Below are 25,912 nucleotides of genomic sequence, written 5' to 3' on the forward strand. Positions count from 1 at the left end.
AAATTTTTTTGCTAGATATCCTCTCATCCAGTAACTTAAGAATCAGCCCAGGTGCTACCTTCCAGCAATAAGGAAAGTGAGAACTGCAGGTTAGGTGTTGCTTGCACCCTCCTTAATAAGTAGTGTACTACTGGCCTGCTAGGCATGGAAAAAAACTGCATTTACCTTGACTTGACTGGGGCATGTCTACTTCACCTCAGTTAAGCAAAGAAGCAACAATCCACACCCACCCATACACACACATGCAAGGCCTCAAAATATATAATTGCCTGAATTAGATGCAAAGGATATTATTCCTACAAATAGTCAAAATGACTAAGGTCAGAGCAGGTTTACAACATCAATACAGCTACATAGCTGAGCCCACATGGGTACCTGTGCAAATGACTTCAGATTTGACATACAGTCTTACAGTAAATGACACATCCATGACAGAACTACTAATGCAATGTGATGGCTAAAGACTGATCTTCAGGGTCAAAACATCCTGGAACAGGTTGGTTGTCTTTGTGTTCATAACAGAAAATACTGGAAAGTCAGCTTATGGGCCTTAGAAAGGTATGAGACTTCATTATCTACATGGATCATGCCTCCTATTTCTTCACCTGAACAAATTCTCAGATGGACTGAAGAAATTCAGTATCCCATGGATGTAGAGTGGAGGCTTGTATCCATTACCTGCACTTAACTTACGCCTAAGGTATATATATGAACTATTAACAAATATTGCATTTTTAAGTGTGACTTCAGTATCTGTTTTACCATCATAGTGGAGTGAATTTCCTCTTGTCTACCTTAGCAAATCACTCTCTTTGCTATTCTAATTGATTGAGCATGTTGCTGTATCATAGTGAGCACAAAGGCAGCCTTTCTTCAAATATGTATAGTTTTAAAATCCCTTTAAACTAGCAAAAGCTGACAATGTAGCTGAGAATTGCATCCTCAGTCTCCACTGATCATTCCCACTCATGCATCTCTCATGTCTCGGTCTCCCAACCATGCACACTCCATGCAGTGAACTAGATTTGGTAACCAATCTGTGTTAAAACTAGTTTACCCAAACAGTAAGGCTTAGGAGACTAGCAGCATGCCCAACAGCTCTAGTCGTGTTGCTTACTACACTACTCCAAGGCTCTCACAGACACTGATGATACCTCTGATTTGGGAACCTACATTGAACAGTGTCACAGACACTCCCTAGCAGCCTCAGTTGTGTGCCAGGGTTTCACTTTTTAATTTCTGTATGTGAAATGCGTTATGGAAAGTATAAAGTGCATTACACTGAAGTGAGCAATTCATCACTGACATAAGCCTACAATATCCCATCCTAATTTCACTGGATGATAAGCTAGATGATATTCAATTAGCAACCAACATCTTAATCTTCTCAGCTCCTGACTTTTGCTGACAAATCATGCTTGTGTTTGGCAGCGTATCAAACGATAGGACTACGCAATATTAATTGTTCTCCAGGCACATTACAATCATCACTCCTTCTTCATTGAAAATAAATATATTTTTAGCAGCAGAAAAACAAACCAAATCCTCATTATTTCTGAACTACGACTTTAGCCCCAACTGAGCACACCATTGTTCTTAAAGCATTCCAAGTAAATGATAATTACTGAAGGTCTCATACCAAGGTATATCCAGCCTACCTTTATTGAAGTGCTGCAGTCAAAACGGAAAGATTTGGTTTGTCCATTTTCAAGATACACCTTTAGAACATTTGGCATGAAAAGAAGCGAGTTGTCCTTAACTGTTTCCTGTCAAGCAAATTAGTGAATCAGATTACAACACGCAACAAGGGAAACCTAAACACTGTTCTATAGAGAAGTACATAAATCAGATGGAAAGGAAACAACTGAAAAGGAAGGTGTTGGCCCAGACTGAATGCAGAAATATCACTGTTCTCCAAGGGTCTAGGCATGCTCATTACAGCTGCCCTCTATAAGTCTGTGTCTGGAAAAATAAAAACTTTCACATACATTTGATGTCTGGCTTGTAGTATTGTCTTTCCCTATATACTATCTCTCTGACAATGAAAGTTATCTCTGAAATTGAAACATTTTTAATAAAACAGAAAAATGAATTAGAGAGTTGCATAAGATATCAGAGTGGAATGATGCTCTAGGAAATTATGAGAATTATCTGGGAGTTCATGTTTAAGGAGGAGTTCAGGGCCTCTCAAAGGGAGGCTGACTTTGCCTAAGTGTTGGAAACAACAAGTTCAAGTAGATAAAACAGGTTTTAAAGAAGTCTGTAAGGTAATGTTTTCCTAACATGGTACTTCTCTTGAGCTTAGGGGTTTTAGTGATACAAAACTGGTCTGAAAAAACAAACAAATAACAAACAACAAGCAAGCACTATCAAGACTATAAAGACAGATGCATATGCACTATCACGATAAAATGCATTCACTAGCATTTTAATTTTATTTTAAGAGACAAATTTTTCACAAAGTTATGGGCCCAATGGACTTAAAAAAAGGTCTTTGGAAAACTTTAGAAACAAAAAAACCCCTTTCCTTGCAAGTCTATCACTGTTATTTCTACCATATAATTCCCTCCCTTTCCAGTTATGAGCCATACCTTTGGATGAAATGCTCAGTCCTTTCTGAGGCTAAATAGCTAAATACTCACCGACACCTGGCCATTGATAATTACTTCTTCTGAGAAGCGCACTTTGACAGGATTGGACTTCAATCTTGCCTTTTTTGCAGCACTAATAAAAGCTGATTTAGGAGACTGGAAGAAAAGATGATGACAAGATATATCATATAATTTCAAATTAAAATCTTTCTTTCCTTTTTCAGTTATTGACTGTTTCTCACACACTGGGAACTCCATGTATACTGCACTGTTTTGCATGATGTTCACTGCAGAAGAGAAATACAGTCAAACCATAATGCATCCTTGGATAATACATATGTACATACACATAAGGAATCACCAATGCATACTGCAGTTACTGCAAGTTATCCTACTGTCAGACTGGAGTGATGAGGAGGGCTCTCAGTGTACACACAAATTCCTTGTAGTGCTTCTACAATGACTGCTGTCAGCAAAACTTGTCTGCAAGAATGTTCACTGACCAGTGACCTACCAGCAACCCTTCATCAAACACAGAACGGAAAATTTTTGATAATCTGTGATCCACTAGATAGATATACACATTATTTTGCCAAAAAAAAAGTGTCTGAGACCTCTCCAAATATAGTGGCATCTCACTGTATTAGTCCATTTCAAAACACAAGTGAAAAGCACCAAGAGGCACCTTGCAGGCCAGCAGGCTTCCCCTGAAGGTATCCCCTTAACACACCCTGTGCAAGGCTTGCCTTCAATAGGTCAGACACTTTGTAGGGCTTCATGGGTTAGAAGTCTAGAAGCATTCCTAATTTTCTTCTTGGACCTGCTTGACTTTCATCTACTATATTATACAATAGATTCTCCTGTGATGAAGTGTTCAGCCCTTGGAAGAAAAGAGTCGCTCCATTTGTGGAGTTTAGATAACAACTCTTTTTAGTAACAAATTAAATATTCATAGTCAATCAGGTCAGCTACAAACACAGCATTGCCTAACTCCATAACCTTGATAATGGGCAACAGAAGAAATTCTGGCTTTGGCTGAAAATCACTAGTCTCCTTCAGGCCAGGCTTTGATCCTTTATTTTCCAGTAAAATATGAATTAAGGTTTTCATAATCTTCCTCTAACTCCTTAGGAGTGGCCTGACTAGTTTTGGATAATGACAAGACTAACTCATGCTGGTTTGCTTGGGAGAAATAAGGGCAGGCATCACTGGTGATGACCAATGCAGCACAACAGCAGTCCCTGTAAACACAGGAAGTCTTGTCGCTATCGCTCAAATTTTGCCTGAACTAACAATCTGCAGGAGTGATGGACTAGTTCAAGGTCACATGCTCTTGTTGTCTCTGATCTCTGCTGAAACTGTTAAAAAAGTTATTTTCTTTTGATGCAGAGGCCTTGTATTTAGTAACTAGCTGGAAGAAGTCTCAAGCTCATTTCTCTATGCCTCTGATTTATTATCACATTGAGAACATGGTAACTATTAACCATAGGCTCAGTATCAACCAGTGAACAAGGAACAAACGATGGTACGTTCTCCTAGGAAATATCAGAAACATGCAATAATTCCTGGAGATCTGAAACAACCACCAAAACCAAAGTAAGTTAAAAAAAAAAAGAAAAAAAAAAGAAAAAGGTCAGTATCTCAGGGTGGAGGACCCTGTTGACTTCTGCAGCAAGAGGGGACAACAAGGAAATGGCTGAAGCAGCTTACCTCTTGTACTCTAGAGCTGATTCCTAGAATGACATAGTATACAACCATGACTAATATAACAACTCTACAGATGTCTTCTCTAATTTCCCTCCTCTCCATGTATTCCCCCTCTGCAGTGTGGAAGGGGGATGGTCATGGCACCAAGTGATGGACTGCAACCTGTTGTTTCCCACTGCCACAGGGCAGCTTGCTATAGGACCAGGTTACCAGCTTTCCCTTGCAAGGACACAGGGGAAAGAGTTGCTTTCACTTAATTTTCTTGCTGGAAGAAGCTTTGTACAGTTGTTTGCTCTTATTGCAGATGAGTCACCAGTCTGGCCACTCTTAATAGGCAGACTGCCAAATGCTCTCCGGATTCCGGCAAGGTTATTCCCATACAGTAAATCTGGCAAACTGCTATGTGTCTGTTGCTCTCTACAACCTCTCTTTTCCTCTCTACAACCTCAAAAGTCACTTGTAGGGGGCATAAATACTTAAATTATGCTATTGCAAAAATGCAATAGGGGAGTCAAAGACAACTGAAAGATTTGAACATATGTGAGTTCCCAAGAGCTCCTTCAGAACATGGAGTTTAATGTATATATTGCACAGCCATGGGAGCACACCATGGTCTATCATAAAAAATGGGGCTTCCTTCCATTTCCACTTCTCCTGCAGCAATATGGGCAGGACTCTGGCCCTTTGCCAGACACTCTGGGTGAGCTTGGAAGCAGATTGCTTTCCAAAAGGCTTCAAACTATAAACCAGGGGTGTAAGAAAAACTAAAACAGCTGCGCTACGCATTTAGGGGAACGTTCTCTGCTGGTTAAAAGTTTGAGTAATAGCACAGATTTTGCATTTAATTGCACAATCTCATTGTTTCTACCTCTGCATCAACTTCACACTTGAAGTTTTCTCTTTGAGAAAAGAAGGATTTCCAAAGAATGCAGCAAATACCTAGGAAAACAGTCGGGTTTGATTGTCGAAACTTGTTTGTCTAACAAAGCCTCAGCAAGATGATATGCTGCTCTATTCTATTTTAATGTCTTTAGGTTTGTAGAAGAATGTTATCAATTAATGATTTTCAGAGTGTCAGGTTCATTTGTTTCTAATGCTCTGTCTTTTAGCCAAATGGAAGCCATTATCCTCAGTTAATGACCTTAAGCAGGAGGTGTTTACACTAATGCGGAACATTTATCACTGCAAGTAAAGTATTTGCAATGTCACAGATAAAAACAGCTTAATTTGAGTGACTTTTGCAAAACGAGGGCACTCTTTTTAACAAGGAGTCAAAATAATTCAAAAACCTTCAAACTACACTCTGTGTGACCTAAGCACTGTTTCCTATTAAAAGCTCAAAGTTATCAGGATTTTAAATAATTTTTACTTGTTTACACAGAATTCAGGAAAAAAAAATCAGCTAATCATTTAAACAGTAGAGAAACTGCTAACAAGAAAAATGAAGCATTGTGCAGAGATTTGCCTGAAGGAAATGCCAGTGAAGATCAAGACCCTACTTTGAATCCTGGTTACTATGGACTGCAATAAATGGGCATCCCATCAGCAGGGTCAAAACACAAGAGATTGCTAAGATTGCTATAACAAGAGGAGACTTTCTACAAAATGTGATTTTCTAATTTTCTGGACTCCTCAAAATTAGATACTATTTTTGTCAGTAGCATTATAGCAGGTCATTTTTCGACAGATCTTAGAAAAAAAATCCTACATTTTGTGAGAAACTTTTCTGATGACAATAACAACATCTAGTACTTTGTGCACTTTTGCAGGTAGACTAAAATTTGGGGGAGGGTCTAAGGGAAGTGTTTTTTATTTGCTGAAAAAGCCCCTTTGAGTGCTCTTGCCAGTAGAAGCGCTGCAACAACAAAATCTTTATTCATGCTCAAGAAAAAGAAGGATTTAGTATTTAGAAGAGCACAGTGTAGTACTGAGCTACCACAAAGAAGTAAAATTATAGCACTATAGGATAGTCACAAGGTGAAAAGAAAACCTGCTCTGTGATAGTAAGTATCAAAATCAGAAATACTACATTTAAAACTACAGAAAATGTAGTTTTTAAATAGACACAGAGTGTAGATATACAATAACTTTTAATCTTGTTACTCAAAAATAGTAATTAGTTTAATATAAAATACGTTTGCCAGGAAATAAGGAAAAAAAATGCAGGACTGCAAAAATGTGTTGACTTTTTGGTCCACTTCTAACAGCAATTATATAAGCCAAAATTTAAGAAGCAAATAAAATGTGAATAAGAGGAAGAATTAAATTTATTAAATGAAAAAGGACATAATGCCCAAAGGCAATCTAAATATGGTAATTCATAGCTCTGAATGAGGCTGAAACAACTACATTGGCTCACAAGAGCATTGCAGAAGAGCAGGTAGGGACATGGAAGATATAAAACAGAGAAGTTTTATCAAACAGTAATTTTTTATAACCACATGGCACTGACAGATCATCATCAGGAGTATTTATTTGTTAAACTCTTGGCACAAATTTAATTGCTGAATTAGTGATCAGATCTAGGTTTTCTCTTAAAACCCAACGATCTATCATAGACAATTGTATTTTACTATTTTCATTACTTATATTTTACCATTTTTAGATAGCAATCATAGTCTGATCATTAGTCCCATAGACTCTCAGTAAGATTGTTGCCACAATCATTATGATCCATAAATGTTATTTATTGTAGTTTTTCTGCAAAGGTTCTGTCTCAGACATATAAGCATGTCTTTCAAAACAGAAAAAGATCCTATCTTTTTCCCGTTGCAGAATTTAAAGCACAGCAAAATTGCCATAAATCTCCGCTGGTTCTGGACTTCATCCAAGGAGCTTAAGAGATTAATCATGAAAGCAAGCTATCAAATGATCTCTGCACATAAAATCTGAAGAGATATCAAATAGGCAAGTTATTTGATTTGAGTAATGCTTAAAACTTAATAAGGCAACAGTCAGAATGATAGTTCATTCACAGAATAAAATGGTCAGAAATTATAATCAAATGCTACACTGCCAGAAATCTAAACTTTGAGCTGCTTCAACTGCTCAGTGACCTTCTTATAAACAATGGTGATAAGAACCCAGCAGAGATTTGTAGATTGATGGAAAGAAAAAGATGGCCTAATGCTTTGGTTTGGTCATAATTAAAATGAAATTTTAATGAGTTTCAGCATTAAACAAAACAATGCATGTAAGCAAAAATGATCTGCGAAAGCTTTCAAAGAGTACTGAGTGAACTACAGAGTGCTATAAATCTAGATCATGTCTATTTTCACCCGCAATCTCAAAGCATGTTTAGCTGAATGCAAAACCAAAACACACTCTAAATAGCGCTAATAAGAACATTTAAGAAACAGCACTCTTATAATTCATCTGGGTAGATATTTTTCATGCAATGGTAGAAGGAAAATCACCATCAAGAAGAGAGATTGACGAAATGTTTGTAAAGACGTATTCCTGCCAAGAATGGGGAAAAAATTCAGTCTTTACTTAAAAGTTCTTACTTTTCCTTTGTCTGGTTTCTACTCCATCATTCCTGTTTTATTGGCAAAATAGTAAAAGGAAACATAGAGGAGGCAATATTAAAGAGATGGGAAAAATACATTGTAATTTTTGAAGACATATTGTTTCCAAACTGTAAGACAAACTGTATTTGTCAGAGGACCCCCTGTGCAGAAGACCAGGACAGGTACACAGTTGGAGTGCAGCAACACCCAGGACTTCAGAGCTGAAAGGGATGCGACCCAATAGGCTCAAGCACTACTGACAGCAATGTTGTGGCAGCATGAGGACCAGCGTGGACCAGATGTTCGAGATGAGTCAGGAATACCCAGGAGACTTTGCATCCCAAGCTTTGCACAAACTTGCATTGCTTCAAGGCCCAAATCCGGCTGCACACACTGGCAGCATCCCAACTGCTCCACATCCCTATGCACACCTTTGTTTTCACTGCAGAAAAACTAGGAGTGAAAAGTGGTAAGGGAAGGACGCTACGAATCAATAAAACACTGGTTTAGACAGGTAGGGAGGTAAAATAATACTGCACAAACAGATGAGATGTGCAGGGTGCAACAATACTGTGGTTGAGGCTCTCCCAACTAGCTCATTCCACTGAAGTATCCAGACTCTGGGGAAAAAATGGGTCAATCAAAGTTAGCATCAATATGCATACACCAATCTCATTTTCTAACTGCTCTGTGTACATTCTTGGGGAGACAATCTTCATGCCTACATGAGATAAAATGTCCAACCTCCCCAAATACAAGAGTTCTTTGTCTGTTAAGGTAGAGCTGGGTGACTCTGACAGACATACCAGAGTGGAACAACACAAATATATGCATAAAATGGGCACATCAGTCCAAATGGCTGACTGGACAGTAAAGTGTTTCAGTGCCATCCTTAGCTCAGTGACATCTAGAGGAAATTCAGTTATTTTTTAGTTTTTGGTGCTACATAATGAGAGGAGCAGATTCTGCCTTGTCAGGCCTCACACAGAGCTTGGACCCAAAGAGCTGGGAATCATACAATCACAGAATTATAGAATCACACAATGGAAGAGACCATAAAGACCATCTAGTTCCAATCACTCTGCCATGGACAGGGACACCTTTAACTAGACCAGGTTGCTCAGAGCTCCATCCAACCTGGCCCTGAACACCTCCAGGGATGGGGTATCCATAACTTCTCTGCACAACCTGTGCCAGTACCTCATCATCCTCAAAGTGAAGAACTTCTCCTAATATCTAATCTAAACCTACTTTCTTTTGGTTTGAAGCCATTCCCCCTTGTTCTGTCATTACATGCCCTAGTAAAATGTCTCTCCATCTTTCTTGGTACTGGAAGGCTGCAATTAAGTTGCTCCAAAGCCTTCTCTTCTCTAGGCTGAACAATCCCAATTCTGTCAGTCTTTCCTTATAGGAGAGGTGTTCCATCCCTCTAATCATCTTGGTGTCCCTCCTCTGGACTCACTCCAACAGGTCCATGTCCTTTTGGTGCTGGGGTGCTGAGTACCCCAGAACTGGATACAGTACTCCAGGTGGTGTCTCACCAGAGAGGAGCACGGCAGAATCACCTCCCTCACCCTGCTTGCCACACTGCTTTTGATGAAGCCAGGATATATTTGGCTTTCTGGGCTACAAGCACATGCTGCCAGCTCACATCCAGCCTCTCATCCACTAGCACCCCCAAGTCCTTCTCAGCAGGGCTACTCTTGATGCGTTCATCCCCCAGCCTGTACTGATACCAGGAATTGCCCTAACTTAGGTGTAGCATCTTGCACTTGGTCTTGTTAAACCTCAGGAGATTCCCATGGGCCCACTTCTCAAGGTTGTCCAGGTCCCTCCGGATGGCATACCATCCTTCAGGAGTGTCAACCACACTATTCAGCTTGGTGTCATCTGCAAATCTGCTGAGGATGCACTTTGTCTATGTCACTAATGAAGATATTATATAACACTGGTCCCAACACGGACCTGTGAGGAACACTACTTGCCACCAATGTCCACTGAGACTCTGAGCCATTGACCACTACCCTCTGGATGCTACCATCCAACCAATTCCTTATCCACCTAACAGTCCACGAATCAAATCTCTCACCAATTTTTGGAGAAGGATATTGTGTGCGACTGTGTAAAAGGCTTTATCTTGTTCACTGATGTAGTCACTCCATCACAGAAAGCCACTAAGTTAGTTAGGCAGGACTTGCCCTTGGTGAAGATACCAGTCATGACTTTCCTTCTTCTCCAGGTTAAAGGCTGGAGCAGCACTGTACTTGTGCTGTAATGTCTTCCATTGAACATAGAGTGCACAGTTTATTTGGGTTTTAGCTTCCCTTACATTCAGTACATACAGCCTTGCTCTCAGACCAGCAGTGTAGTGATAACAGGACACAGCACGCCATAGACATGTAACACCACACTTTACTGTCCACTTTAAAGGACTACACATAGCTGCACTAAAGCATATGCCCTTTCTTCACCTGACATTTAAAGAAAAGAATGAAGTCTGTCAATGGTTGAAACATGCATAAAAAAGAAAAGCAGGTGAGGATCTCTTTTCCCCCATATAATATATATGTTCACTGTGATCGAAACCACTGACTGTAAACCAGCAAGTTTTAAAGGCAGTTAATAAGACCATGTCTGCATTTTCATTTAAGGTGGCTGATGTTGATCAGATCCCAGCTCACCTTCCCGACAGTAGCCTTACAGCAGAGTGGCAGCCCCTGCCTGGTTTTGCTGCGGAATGCATGCTTTTTCCCCATTAATTAGTTGCAGTGCAGACTGGCTTCTAGAAAGGGTGCAGGACCAGCAGAACTACATGGTCACCTCAAAACTAACCAGAAAGGCTAATGACTAGTACAAAGGCACACAGCACTGGCTAAGTTGCATTAGCAAGATGTACATTTTGGTAGCTTCATCAGATAAACTTGTTTTCACATCTTTGTGCCAAATCCATCTCCTATTCTTGGGTGAAAAGGCTGCAATTATTCCTTGCTAATAAAAACTACTGTTTATCAGGTTAGCCAACAGGTAGCTGAATGGACCTGCTGAATCTGAATCTCCTGATGCATGACTGAAGCCCCTCAGCAGCCCACAACATATACATGGCTGTGCATGGATGTATGGCAAAAGACGTATGTGCTTCCTCCCCTGGCTTGGCTTCTCTCCTTTTCTAATGGGAGATGGGTTTGAGCTGACAGGCCACGAATCCACTCCCACAAACCACAGAGGCACGTCACATAAACCAGCTCCAAAGTGGGCTGCAGTTTGTCCCAGTCCCTTCAAGCCAATCTCACACAAATGCCTGTCTGTCTCTTCTCTCCCCTCACCTCCACAACTTCTGCACTGGAGATGCAGACAGAGCCCTCCCTCACACAGGGTACAGCTGGTTTGTTACAGCAGCATAACTCTGTGGGACCAAGGCAGAACCAAGAAAAACCCAGAAGCCGCAACAAATCAGAAACTGAAGCAAAACTCAGCATCCTGCTCTATTGATTTCCCTGGTATGAGTTTAAAGAAACTACTGTTATTTAACTTACTAATACAGCCTTTGAGTGCAGGACACGGTAACACTGTCTTAAACATCACCTTTAAGAGATACAGCCCTTATTGCACTTATTTCTTTTTATTGCACAGATAAGGTAGAGACATGGACAGAATATAGGCAGAAAAAGAAGGTGATATGTTGCTAGGAAACTAATTCAGAAAACACTGACAATACTTACAGGGTAAGGTTGAACAACAGTAAGGAGGATTGATTCTTTGCAGCTTCTATAAAAAGAAAAAAAGTAAAATCAAGTAAAGATTCATACTTTTATTCACTACAGATAACCAGCTTTTCTTTTTAATGGAAAAAACTGCAGTAATATGGCAAAATGTTTATTACAATGACATAGTAGAGAATTCCAGAGATTAATAATAGACCAAAATAATAATGGATATTAAGAAATAAGTTTCTTCCAATCTAGAAAATCGAATTGACTTTACAGTCTATGCTACAAACTTTTTGCTTCATCAGAGACCTTCATGCTGCAATAATGGTTGTCTCTAGCAAGAATGAAATAACCTTTGATATAATCATATTAGTTCAGTATCTACAGACTACAAATTTCTTTCACCTAATTTACAAATCCAAGTCACTTTTTATACCATCTAGCTCTTGTATGCCTAAAGCCAAATCTATTTGAAGAGACAGTAGTGTTTTTTTCAAAACAAAAATGTGGACAAAATTTAGTCCCCATTTCTTCTCTAGCTCACCTTTTTAAATGGGTGGAAAAGGACTAATGTTCGCTGAATACCCCCATTAGAATTTTTACATTTTTACAAGATTGCTAAGGAAAGGTTTTTCTTTCAATTTAAAGAGCTCCTCCTTAGGATGAAATTAGTAAATGGAAAACATATGAGCAGCTCTAAAAAAGCTCAACTGATTTATAGGATAAAGAGAAGAAATTATTAGGAATCTTGATATGATCAAGAGATCTAGACAAATGGCACATGTATATTTTTACTACTGGTGGGTACTTGGGGGTGGCGGATAAGTGGGGAAAAGTAAAGATAAAGTGGAAGAAGATGGAAGAAAAGCCAATATGAGTCAGTATCTTTTGAATTACCTTGTTGGTCAGATGGCTCCTGAGGGCAATATCAGCTAAGAAAAAGTCAGTTGCCATTTTGTTGAGATGGAATTGAATTTCTGTTGATTCTACTACTTTCAAACACGAATTGGTTATGTGACTTATTGCCTGGCTAACTGACATGAAACTGATTTGGAATGTCTGACCTGTTCAGCAGAATTAACTAAAAAAATCACACTGTATTGGTATTATACAGTGTCACCTTATATGCATATTCACATCTCTGATATGCAAATTAAAAAGCCAAAAAGCAAAGAAAATAGAGGGGAGACAGAAGGCCCAGTCAGAACCTGGTCTGGAAGGCCAGTGATATGTTGATGAAGCCAACATATCACTGAATACCAACAGGGATAGCAAATTCAACTTTCGTCAAAGCCATCAGTCATGCAAGGGACAAGGTCTCACCAAATATCCCCTGCCTAAAGAAAAAATTTGCTAAGCTTCAATTTTTACTTGTCTTATTAGATATTTGTAGCATTACACTAAAAGATTATAGACAGACTTTTCAAAAGGTGAGACTGATGGTTTTGGCTGCCTGTCTGGCTCTGGAACAACTGAAATAAAAGTAATTTAGAAAGTTAAAAAAAATTAATGAGGAGCTATATGTGGTGAACATTATATGTTCTGCCACAAAACAGCATAATTTTGTCCCCTTGAGATATAATTACAACTACTTTCAGGAATTTCCCACAATTATTTTTCATTTCAATAAAGGATGTTCCAAAGTTAAATTCTAGACATTATTTATTCAATCATGAAACAGGTTTCATATACAGTGTTCATAATTCTGAAAATTTATAGTTCAATTTTAAGGTCCGCAAGCTAAAGTTTTGGAAATATTCACAATTATTCTTTATAATTCTGCATTGTTTTTTCTCTAAGAGTTTATAGCTTAAAAAAAAAGTAACGCTCTTTCTGTTTTGGGTAACAACAGTCTACTGTCTACTTTATTGCCATTCTACCCACCACATTTTTTGGGAATCTAAAAATGCATGATAGGAAATGCAATTTATTTCAAGAATCTCACAACTGCACCTATGCTATCCACATCTATCCAACTGTGACTGCTATATTAACCTAGGAATAAAAGTAGACAAAAGGCCCACAGTTAGTTATGGGACGAACTGCAGCCCTGGGATAACTACACCATGCCCAAATGACCTTTTCAATTACTTTCGACCCACTAATTTATGCTTCTCACACAGCATAAGATTACCACCACCTCTGCCTCCTGTAGTCCAGCTACCTTAGAAAGTTGCCTTAAAAAATGAAAAGCAGCTTCTCCTGAAAATGTTTTACAGCTCTTCATTATTCTTAGATTAAACCTGTCCAGGTGCCCAGTGTAGGCAAGATTCATTCTAGATTAACAAATGCTTTTTTTTTAATGAAAGGTGAAAAGAATATATTTTGTGGACAAGACTTTCCTACAGGATAATCACTTGCATTGGAAGGATGCTAGACCCTGGACCATTCATTCAACATTTGAGGCTATAAGGCCCTTTGGAGTATCAGGACACGTGAATGTTACACATACATAAAGTTGGTGTCAAGCACTACATACAGATCCCTCATCAATAGAGTAAACATTTTCTATAAAAGTCATGCTACAGGCAAAACACAGCACAGTTACAGAAGAAATAAATATTTAATTAGCAGTTTTTTGATCTGCAGTACTGGGTCACGACTTCCCCACTCGTTTTAAAACTTTCTCAACTAATGATGACAAAACTCCACAGGACAGCACATCTTTTCTACTTCCAGTATGGTTAGCAAATCCTATAAATCTATATTATAAATCTTGCACAGTACTGGAGATAGTCAATTGTACCATGTACTGTAAATGTCACAATAATGAAAAAGCAATGGAATCACTGACCATGTGATCTGTGAGTTTTGTAGCTTAAATGTACGTGACATAGGCATGTCTACATGACAGCAGAACATACAGACAGTATGGATTACATAAACTAGGTATGTTACCATTCCTGAATGTGAGCTACTTCTTTTAAACAACTTCTGAAACCTAGTGGTAAAGGCTAAAAAAACCCAATTGCAGTCTTAATTTCCTCCTGAAATGTCTTTTCTCCTCTAAAATGCAATTGAATCTTTTTTAAAATATATATATATTATAGTTATTTTATTATCTTTCATACTCACTTAACAACTGCCTAATTATTTCTATCTTAAATCTAGTCACTCTTTTAGAGTCACTCAAGACAAAAAATCTGCAACTCCAAGCTTGGACAAGAAGCTGAGGACTTTTTGGGTGCTCTGTCATCTGACCAGCTAACAGTAAAATATCATCACATTTTTTTCATTTCCTGACATTACAATCAGACAGTGAGAAGGCGGCTAAAATCTGAAAACTCTGATGGGAATTTGTGATTCATCTCTCTGTCCTTCTCTGTGTCCCACATGGTGATTATATTTGTCTGTTCTCTCTACTCCTTACAACTACCTAGGCTGTAACAAGGAGAGAATATAGATGGTTTGAGAATCAAATTATGTCGAATTATAAAGGTTAAAGTTGTATTACTAAGTATCATGCATCTGGAGCTACATGAGGCGTTAAGATTCAGCTACAACGCGAGCCATTGACTTTATCTGTGAACTTGAGGCTGGAAATCACTGTCTCTCTTCTGCTTCTCGTGAGCTGGAAGAGAGGAAGAGCAAGGGACGTGGGGTAATCCCAGTGGCTGAGACAAATGGAGTAAGTGGGTCTGTTCTTTGTATGCATCCTACAGCAAATATAGCAAATGAATAAAGAGAAAGTATGCATATATTGCCCTTAAGAAGGGAGAATGAAAAATTATTTTTTATGCTAATTTAAAAGCTTTTAGCAGTTTTACAAGAGGAGTACTCGATTTCTCTCAATTACAATTTAAGAATTGATATGTAATAAATAATAATATGATATACAGGGAATGCAATTCAGAAAGATCTTTCTCTTAACTATAATTAAGCTCTGTTTCACTTACAATGAACATCAAATTCTGAAAATCGTTTTTAAATGCTTTGTTCTCTGCTATTTTAGGATCATCTGTTTCACTTGGTTCTCACTATTAATGAGAAAGGTCTGAATTTTGCAATTGTGGAGTTTGATGCCATGACCTGCAGTATGTTTCGCACTACATTTTTGAAGTAAGGAAATGGAAATCAGTGGGTCAAAAACTAACTACAAAATGTAACAGGTTACTTCAAATGCCCTATTCAGAGCTGTGGAAATTATCTTCAAATTCTAAAATCTAGGCTAGAGAAAAATCATTCAATGTTTGAATGTCTTTCAATATTATGAAGATTAATGCAGGAATAATGAACAAAGATTTTGCAAAGTCACTCTATTGTATCACATTTCTAATTACTTCATAGAATGAATTACAGAATCATAGAAATTTTGGGTTTGAAAGGACCTTAAAATCATCTAGTTCCAACTAAGGATCATTTTGATTTGAGCTCTATATATACATTTTTACATAAAACCTGTTCTAGAGTATTTATCTTCACCTGGGGAAGGTACAAATTTCATTTCTCCAGGCTTCTTTTCCTGTGGAAAAGAACAGTTTTCCCTAGAGATCCATGTAGATTTATTTCCAGGGCTGGAGACATCTGGTAGGACTTTGGTGGTACCGAGTAGACACATCTTAACCCAGAGTTTCCTCATTCTCAGCTGTTATCACACAGCACACACACACACACAAACTAACAAGTACAACAGACTACACCATGCTGGAAGCTATGCTGCTGTGGGCAAATCGCTTTTGTCCTCTTGGTTACATCTACCCATGGATAATCACTGTTTTAGCAGCAGGTGAAGCATCAGACCTCTCCAAGCCTAGGAGGAGGATATTTTCCAGACAATTTTTAGGGGAACACAGAAAATTATCCTTTCTCAAGGAGTTGCCAATACCTGGCACAACAAACTGCTTGAAGAGTGTCAGTGGGATTTCAGTCTCTGCTTGTCCAGTTGGCTGCACTGACCTCTGTAGTCTCTCTGAAGATCCTGTACACAGCTAGAGATGAGAGTTCCTGACATCACGCTATGCAGGCAAGGCAGGGTATGCTACACATGGCATTACATCCCCAACTCCACCTCAGAAGACAGCTGCAGGAGTGCAGCAGGCACGAAGTGTAGCAATAGGCTCATGAAATAAGGTAGGCCACCACAGAAGTGAGATCTGGGGTCCCACTTTGGGGAGGAGGGGAAAGAGTACATGGCATATAGATATAGAAGATGGGGACATGAGGCCATAGTGCCAAGCTTTGGGTTCAGACATATGAGGAACAACTTAAGAGATGAAAGGGAGCGTCAGCTTGGATGATGGTTTTTTTTGGGGGGGATGACAGAGCACAGAACACAAAGATCATGGAGTTCAGGTGTTATTTTTGGAGATAGAGAGGGTACATTGTAATCCTTAGTATCAGAAGGCAGAAAGAACACAATCACATTTGAAAACCTGTGGCTGCTCTGTCTACTGATGTTAATGGTATTACCTGTCCTTAGCCTAGTTGTCAATGCAGTGAAATACTCTTGACGTCCAAGAAAATTCAACTTGTGAACTCCCAAATCCTGCAGCTTAATTTGCATAGCCTGCTGCTTTACAAGGTCCTTAAAATTTAAGTTTGCCATCGAGTATGTGAGGGCTTGCAGCAGCAAAAGCAATAACCTGGGAATTTTGCAAGATTCCTGCTTGAATGTCTGAGCCCTAAAAACTATGCAAGTAATGGATGTTTGAAATGACCACTGCCACATAAAGTATAAAACAAGATAAGCATGGGATTATTACAGCACTGCAGAATCAAACAGCAGCAGAAACACAGATGAGTGAAAAGATGCTCTGATTCCAACATAAATAACTTCAATAATAGCATACTGAAAATTTCTGTCAAAGCAAATTGTGTTTTGTATAAATGTTCTTCCTTATTTTAAAGGTCTGGCATAGTGTGAAAGTCAGTCTTTAAAATTGTCACAGTCTGCAGCTCACACTAATTGGAACCTTTGTTGGTAGTCTCCACAAGGGGTTGAGGAGAGAATGTGTCTGCAGGCTGAATTATGCTTGCTTCCTCTGAAAGAAGTGGTCCCTTCAGATCAGGGCCGTGACATACTGGTGGGCTTTCATGCAGGAGATGCCACTGCAGATATCTCTGCAAATAAAGGCTTTGAGAATAAAAAAGCCTCCCATTCTCTAAGGCTGTCCATCTGTCAAGCTTTCACATGTACCAAATTCAGTCTGTTTTCTCCTTTATTAGCACTGTGACAAGGTAAGCCCTATAAAGTTGTCCTTCTTGGTATTTTAGTGCTATATGAAGACCTGTATTTAACTCATCAACATAACCCTCCTCTAAACAAATACTCAGAGTTGTCCAGTTGCTTATATTCTCAACTTTAGAGTACTACCTTTATAGTTAAGGCTATTACTTTGCATTACCTTTGAGTTACCAAAATGTTGGTCAAACAGTTAATACTTGTACATGCTGTACAAAAGTGTACAAGAGCAAAACTACTTGAATAGCAACAGCAGCATTACACTGATATCTAACTGATGAGCAATGTTACCTGCTCCTTACTACACTGGCCTTCAATCAGTTTGAGTGCACTTCTTAATATCAACAATATGCAGAAAACTCAACATTGACTGAGGCACCTTCCTTAGACAACCATTTGCCTACTTACACAAATCTATGACAGCCTCATTCGGTTCCTGAGATCACTTGGGGTGATGGAACTTCAAGATGGAATAGAGGATGTATTAGAAGGTACAAATACTGGAGTTGTCTGATCCAACATAATCAGTATTTGCTCATTTTGGCCAGCATAAAAAAACTCACAAGAGCCAGATGAGCATGTGTTTATATCTGATGGACTGAGACTTTCATCAAGTCAACTATGAGCATGCCACTGCTGCACCATCACAGCATTAATTACTTCATGCTGCATGAAGATGCCATACAGCCAAGGAAAAAATGTAGTGCTTACTTCCCTATTAATTAATTGTTCAGCTGTCTTCTTCTAATTAGACTTTCTGCACATTAGTTTTAAAGGATCAAAGACAGATAAAATGGGATAATATTGGTCTCTCAGGTCACTCATCCAGGCCAATGTTTCAGTGCTAGTTTTCCTATCATTAACTGCCAAAGTCTCAAAAGCTCTGAGGAAAAGTTAATTTTCAAAGTGTAATGAACAAAATGTAATATAAGCCAGTCTCAAGATGTCTATTGATGACACATCTTTAGAAATGGTGCTATGAAGCTATTATTCAATACTATCAAAGTAAAATATTTACCGAAGAGGTTGATCTCACCACGGAAAGGTCAGTTGTACTCCCTTGAAAATTTCTCTTCTTTATTTGTCACACTACACTCCTTCCATCAGACTGAAATGACTTTTAAATGGTATTTTCATGGGCATTTTCTGCAAGCCCTTTCAGACAGTTTCTACGTGAGCTAAGTTGTTCTCAAATTTAGTGCTCTCACCAAAACCCCACCAGCACTCAATTCCTCCCTGCCTCCATCTAGAAACACAAAATGCAAAGATTATGGGTTAAGATAACAACAATTTACTGGAAACAGCAATGAGATAAGAAAACGAACAGTAACAGCAACAATACTAATCACAAAAGTGTACAAAGAGAGGTGATATACAGGTAAAATGCTCATCAAGCCCAGGACAATGAAAAACAATGGCAGACAGACCCTCCCCTTGGCACACTTTCCCCCAACTGCAAACTATACCCACCTTCTTCAGAAAAGCCAGTCCCTCACTTCCAACCCCCAGTAATGATGTGAGGTGATATAGAATAAGACAGACACACCCACACAGCTCCAGGTTCTGCCCCCTCTTGCAAAAAATTAACTCTGTCCTGGCTGAAACCAGGACATGAGTGCAATTCTGTTTTCCCATTCTGCAGCTGTCCATACACAAAATCTGACAGGCCCACAACAGCTGCCCACTGCCCACACTGAGCACTACCCCGCTCAGGTAAGTTAAACCAATGCAATCACTTTGGGATCACTCATCTTTTGCGCTAACATTCTTATATGGGACATCCAGGAACTTGGACTGTACTGAAACACAAAGGCTGCAGAACAAATTGCACAACATGTTAATTCCTAACCACTCCTCAAAATCCAACCCAATGCTGACATGACAGATTATACTTTGAAACAGTGGCATGAACCAATTCTCTGATGCAGCCACCACAGACCCAGCAATGGTTATGAAACCTATTCCAATTGCTCCATCATTTTTTATCTTCAGCCTTCAAAAATGGAGCCATTATGATTTCACTACAGTAGTATTCACGGGCATACAAAATTTAATTTGAAAAATGCTAAATGTCATTACAACATTCTTCTATTTTCTAGAACAATTTCTAAATTTTTGTAAATACATCCGGATGGTCAAACTGAATTCACAGTTCACTTACCAGGGAGAAAGAAAGGACTACAACACCTCAAGTACTTTTCTGTACGGGTCCCATATATTCCTCTATATTATCTGAATTAGATTACAAGAAGCTTTCTTATGCACTACTGAATTTCCAGCAGTTGTTTAGACATCTTGATGCAGTCACATATTCACTTGAGTTTTTATTTCAAGTGTGGAAACAGACAAAATAATAAAGCTTAAAGACTGAAGGAAATGATGAGGCAACTTTCCAAACTCTGGAAATTGGTGTTATTCCATTCACTTATCTCAGTGTAAAAGAGAGATTAACAATATGATCTAGCAATTGAAAAAGATGTTTCAGGGAGTAAGTGTAATTCTAATATTCACATAATGAAGCCTTGTTGGCTTCCTTTTTTTTTTCTTTCAAAGAGACACAATGTAAATTTTCACTTAGAAAATAAATTCTGTCTTCTAATGGTTTATTTTTAATGTCTGGTTTTGCTGACACTGTGTTAGAAAGTAACAATCATCGCTTTACTCTATAATTTTTTTCTCTAGTCTGGCTGCAGCAGATCTCTCATGGCCCATGAAAAGTGAAAGTTTTCATTTAATTGATGTTTGTTTACTTCTCTTTGTTTTAAGTGACAGAGCAACATAAAGTTATCCCAGAAGTCAAAAACTTCACAGCATGTCCAATGGTTATTTTTACAGAGATGTGACTCTGTGCCCAGGTTAAAACTGCACCAGTGATTGAGTAAGGAATGTGCAGCTCTGCTACAACAAACCATCAATCCAAAGCTAGACTGGCAAGTGACTGCTTATGGATTTGAAGGAACCATTTGCTTGCTGGGATGGTCACAGCATCTTCTGGTAGCAGGAAAAGCAACACTGCTGTCTTCCACAATGAAACTCTGCCTCTAGCAGAGCTTGTTTGCCTTCCTAGTCTTGACAAAAGTTAGGCACTTGATATACTGATATTAATATAATGCAAATATTGCTTGATTAGTGCTTCTATTCTCACAGCAGTTTCCTGCATTACTCTGATTTTTGTCATAGGAGAGCATACTTTGGTCAGAGAAGATCTACAGTATATGCTTATGCAGATTTTTGTATAGTGAAGTTTGGTCATCCTAGATAGTATGGCAGATAATAAAAAGAGTCTTTCAATAAAATGCATTATCTAATGCCAAACACTTTGAATAAATAATTACAACAATGAATTAAAATAAACACTAGTGTAAACTTGTCGAGAAACAAGGAAATCATGTACTCTAAAATTATATTTTAAATTGGAAATAAGGAAGTTAAAGAAAAGATAGTTGAACATTTCAGAAACTGTAGAGAAGCAATGTCAGTATCTGTACTATTGCAAAAGAGATTTATGGGAGTTACATATTAAAGAGGATGAAAGATCACTAAAGATGAGAAAATCTTAAAGATATTTTTATTATAGGACAAATTAACCATAATCTTTTATGTTCAGAGTTTCATTTTCATTTCACTGAAGCATTAGAAATCATTACAGCTGCTATTCATAATCTTACAGCACTGGCATTTTCATTTTCAGGTTGGGGCATTGTGTACGTAGTAATGAAAGGTCAGGCATTCACATACATCCTTCATTCCTACAGCTATTAATTTTTTTTCTTTTCCTTGACGCTTTTCAAAAAGCAGAACATGAGATAAATTTTGCTGATTAAATGTTAAATGCTTTAGGATCATCTTGTTTTAGAGAGTTATCTGAGTTTTTATTAATAATGCATAACATTCACTTAGGGCTATTTTGTATCGGAAGTCCTTCACAGCATTATCTTAGCTGTAAGTAACTCAGCCAATAAAGAAAAAAAAGTTGAGAAGAGGAAGATGCATTCAGAAATGAGATGAAGCTCTTGAATTCTGAAGATTATTGTATTTTCAAGTACTATATTATATACTTTCCTCAGTTCAATATTATTGGCTTTATTATCATTCCTTAAGAAAAACACATTCATTTAAAGAGTAATGGTATTTTTCTTTCAGATGTCTGAACACTATTACTTTTGCTTTCCAGTCTTATCTGCTTTTTTTGGAACTAGACTATCTGATCCAATCTATGAGCATCTCTGTTCTTTGTTATGGAATATAATGCTACTATTATGTTTTAAATAATTAGAGATTGATGGAAATTGTTTTAAGAAATAAATGTTCCAACAAAGATTCACTCATTTCCTCATTAAGAAAAGTTTCTGCAGCCAGTGGCTTGAGATTTGTGGGGTTTATTATTAGTATTACTGTAATTATTATTATATCTGCAAGGTTAGACAATTGATGGATACTGAGCTGCACAGACTAATGCAGAATGATTTTTGCTTACTGCGTCTGGAATAGAAAATTGATTGGTCAGATGCCAAAGACATATCCATGTGCCACTGGAACAGTATAAGTGATGGCAGATGTGATTTTATAATGATTTGGATGGGTGGCCAAAGAGGCTACTCTTCTTAAGGTACTGTGCATCCAGCACAGTAATTCAGACAGCAGCAGTCCCAAAGTGCAGACTGTTTGGCTATATTTGTGTCCTCACACATTATTTAATATATTTAAGAAGTAGACTGATAGGAGAAGAAATTGAGTCAGAACTTCTGCCAGACAATTAACCACATGCTTCTGTAAAATTGTATTAGTTATTAAAAAGTCCTGCCAGGAATATATACCATATATCCAGAATGTTTCAAATTCAAAGGTTCATGCCCTTTTTTTATTTATTTAAAGGAAGAATATATTTAGTGTGGTAAAATCAGTAAAATATGACTTTAAAAATCTTTTCTATTTAAAGCTCTGTCCAATCTTTCAAGATCATGTTGTTAATTGTCATTTAATACATCTAAATATTTATGCTGGTTAACCAAATAATGCATTTATGCTGCTATAGCATTTATTTTTTCCCTTTTTTGTATCACTAGAACAATTTAATTTGTTTTAGATTTTCCTTGGGACAAAGAAACACTAATATGAGTCTCACTGAAAAATTACAAAGCAAATGTATGCTGCTAATAAACATGGTCCTTAAGATAAAACTTAAATTACACTTAAGTAGAAATTCCTCCTTGATAAATGCAAAAATATCGTCAATTATAAGGGGGAAAGGAATGTTTGAAAAGGGGAGAAGAAAATTACGCAGCAGAAACAAACCAAGCATAAAATGCTGAACGGTTGCATTCTTCTATCCACATAGAAAAAGAAGACATAATTGCAGTGTAGTTGGACATAGAGATGTGAGCTCTGGTCTAGATACGATGGGTAACATCAGCAGTAAAAATACAATGACACTCTCTTCAGCATCAGTTATATTCCCCCCTCCAAAAACGCCCACACTTGCAGAGCCAAGCCGATGTTTTGGTATCCGTACCAGCCAGATTAAAGTTCGCCTGGGGACATGATTCACACACGTACTGCGTCCCGACAGGCCCCAGCCCACCGCCTCTGCAGCACCACCACGCAGCAAATAAAAAGGTGAAAATTAACCAGTTTATCACTGTCCTCTCCTGCTCCTCAGATGCTGCCGGTAACAAGCAGGACTAAAGGGGAGGACAGTAAGACATCTCTGCTTTTCAGGAAAACAGTGAGGGGGAGGAGGGAAGCTGTTCATGGGGGTGGTGAATACATAACTCACCGTATAGTTGCAGCCAGAAGGTTGTAGGAGGGAAGATGGATATTGGTAAGGGGAAAAAAGAAGAAAGGACTGACTTAATATGACTTGCTAGATTAATTTTATAGGTATTTTGCAAATAATTTATTTGGAATACTTGTATGTTTTCAACTAGATTTATGTGCCCTGTGCCCTGACCAGGTGCTCCTGTTCCCCCAGAGAGCCCTCACTGCCCCTGCTACAGCTGGCAGGCCATGCCACAGCCATGCTGCCCTCCATAGGGGGACTCGAGACTAATGGTGCTGGGGAGAGAGTACCCATGCTCTGGTACAGACACTGTCACAGCCTCTGCTTCTGGCATAGCTGCTCTACTGAATCGAGCAATTATTTGACACAAAACAGTAAAGCAAGCAGAGTCGTCTTAGCAAGCCCTCTCTCAGCACAAGCCATGGTATCAAAGGGATGAGGGCACACCACCAGTGCTGCTTCTTACCGTGGCTCTGAATCAACCTGTCAATAACCATCTCCTCTGGGCAGAGGCCGGCACCACCAGCATGGGCTGCGCTCACTGCCGGCAGATCTCTGGGATGGAGCTCTGAGACTTCATCTCTGAATTGCAAATGGGCCAAGGTGAGAGACTGCAGCCGAGAGGTTCCGTCACTCCAGCCAGCATAGCCAGGCACCCCTGACACCTATTCAAAGAGGAGACTCACCTCAAGCTGTCTCAGGGCAGCACAAAATACGTCTCTAGATGCTTTCTGAAATCAGAGGAACAGTTTCAAATAGCTCCTCCCACCCTCAGCATGTCTACAGGCAACTAGTTTGGGCTAAACTAGTTGGAGCTAAACAGATGGGGCTCACAGAGGTGAATTTTCAGCCAGGTATGGGAGCAGTTTTATTGTTCAGAAATTACCCTGGCTTGTCACACACACAAACAGACCAACAGGCTCTGTGTGCTGCACACAGGGTTTTAGGCACCTTGACTCTACTACCTGGCCTTTGGATGCTGTAGGACTTGCTCTTGTAGTCTGAGCCAACTCAGATACACTGCAGAAAAATGTCTCCTATGTCAGCCATGTAAAAATTTCACCAAGTTCGAAAAGTATGTAATAGTAAGGTTTCCCTTCTACTGAATAACTCCTATAAAGAACAATCTTTGGAGTCCGCAGTTTTCTTCTCTTGGGTGACCATTCCATTCTCCTCTTGAACAGCTTGTACTTCTGTTTCATCCTCAGTATGCTGAGGACTTTCATTTAAAGCTAGTTCATGAACTTTATAGGCATCACAGATATCCCCCACTTCAGCTGCAATCATAAGATAAGCACAAAAATAAGTGCACATCAAAAGTCTTATCTTCATTTGTACACACTGACAACGATCTATCTGTGTAAGAATAAATTCCTTGTTCCAAGGACGTGCATTAAAATTCAGTTCTCAAAGGGACACAGCAGAGGATTTAGTATGCAAGGATATATGTTCTTTAAAGGCCATATGTCAAAATGCAAGATTAAAAATAGACTTGTCAAAATTGAGTCTGACAGAAATCACTGTAACATCTCTACATTCCAATGGACATAATATTCTTCATTATGAAGTCACATAGTAATACTTTTAGTAACCTGGAGACTTCTCTGGAGTCTAATTAGACTGCAAATGTGATTTTAAAAAAGTCAATTAAATGATTATTTTTAAAATTAGTTTACTGCTTATGCAAAGTGCTAGATTATGAGTATTGGTTGGCAGTTTCTTCACATCTACAGGTCAGTGGTTTTTTGCATACATGTAAGTGAGATGCATGCATGTAAGAACATGCATAATTTTGGCATTTAGGTGGAATCTGTCAGAAAAAAAGTAGGTGAGAGCAAGAGCAAGAAACCCAAATTAGACACCAAACTGCCGCTGTGTATTTCATTAATTCCTCACGAAAAATAGTTCAAAATTAATAATCTGTGATTCTACCAAAAATGAATCAACTATTAAAAATCTTTTAAACCTTGCAAATCCTTTTTTTTAAACTTTTTTTTCACAGTATACTTTTAATTCCCTAATTCTTTCCTATCCTAACAAAAAGATAAACTCAGGGTAAAAGCTCTTAATCTACAAAGGATCAACAGCCATAAAAGTGTATAAAAAAAAGAGGCAGGGGAGAGAAGGATCCTTATAGAAACAGATTCACAAAGCTAATCACTAAAAAGAAAAGTGGAGGAAGGAGATCAGGGAGGTTCAAGGGGATTTATTTGGTTTACTTTCCTCTCTCTATCCTCTCCCCAGCTGCAGCTTCCCAAAAAATGTTCAAAGTTCATACCTTCTATGTGGCTCTTCTGAAGATCCAATCTCCAAAAGGGAAATTTCAGAAAGGTCATCTGTGAAGGGGATCTTTGCCCCTCAAAATCCATAAGTTAGCCATCTGAACAATGTACTATTCACATTTTTAAAGGCAATAATAAATCATACACTCTCCTAGT

At 38.5% G+C, this 25,912-nt stretch overlaps 1 protein-coding gene across 6 annotated transcripts in view; it reads right to left on the reverse strand.

The window, feature by feature from the left end:
* Positions 1 to 25,912, reverse strand: part of FRMPD4 (FERM and PDZ domain containing 4) — a 299,234-nt gene that overhangs the window by 19,176 nt on the left and 254,146 nt on the right. For all 6 annotated transcript variants that reach the window (XM_027639238.1, XM_027639254.1, XM_027639273.1 and 3 more), the window contains 3 exons: positions 11,527 to 11,572; positions 2,643 to 2,747; positions 1,659 to 1,766 (listed from right to left, as the gene is read on the reverse strand). In XM_027639238.1, the coding sequence (XP_027495039.1) occupies positions 1,659 to 1,766; positions 2,643 to 2,747; positions 11,527 to 11,572 (259 nt within the window). The remainder of the gene's footprint in view (positions 1 to 1,658; positions 1,767 to 2,642; positions 2,748 to 11,526; positions 11,573 to 25,912) is intronic.

The sequence above is a fragment of the Corapipo altera genome, unplaced genomic scaffold (genome assembly GCF_003945725.1).
Source record: "Corapipo altera isolate COAL_440 unplaced genomic scaffold, ASM394572v1 0, whole genome shotgun sequence".
NCBI lineage: Eukaryota > Metazoa > Chordata > Aves > Passeriformes > Pipridae > Corapipo > Corapipo altera.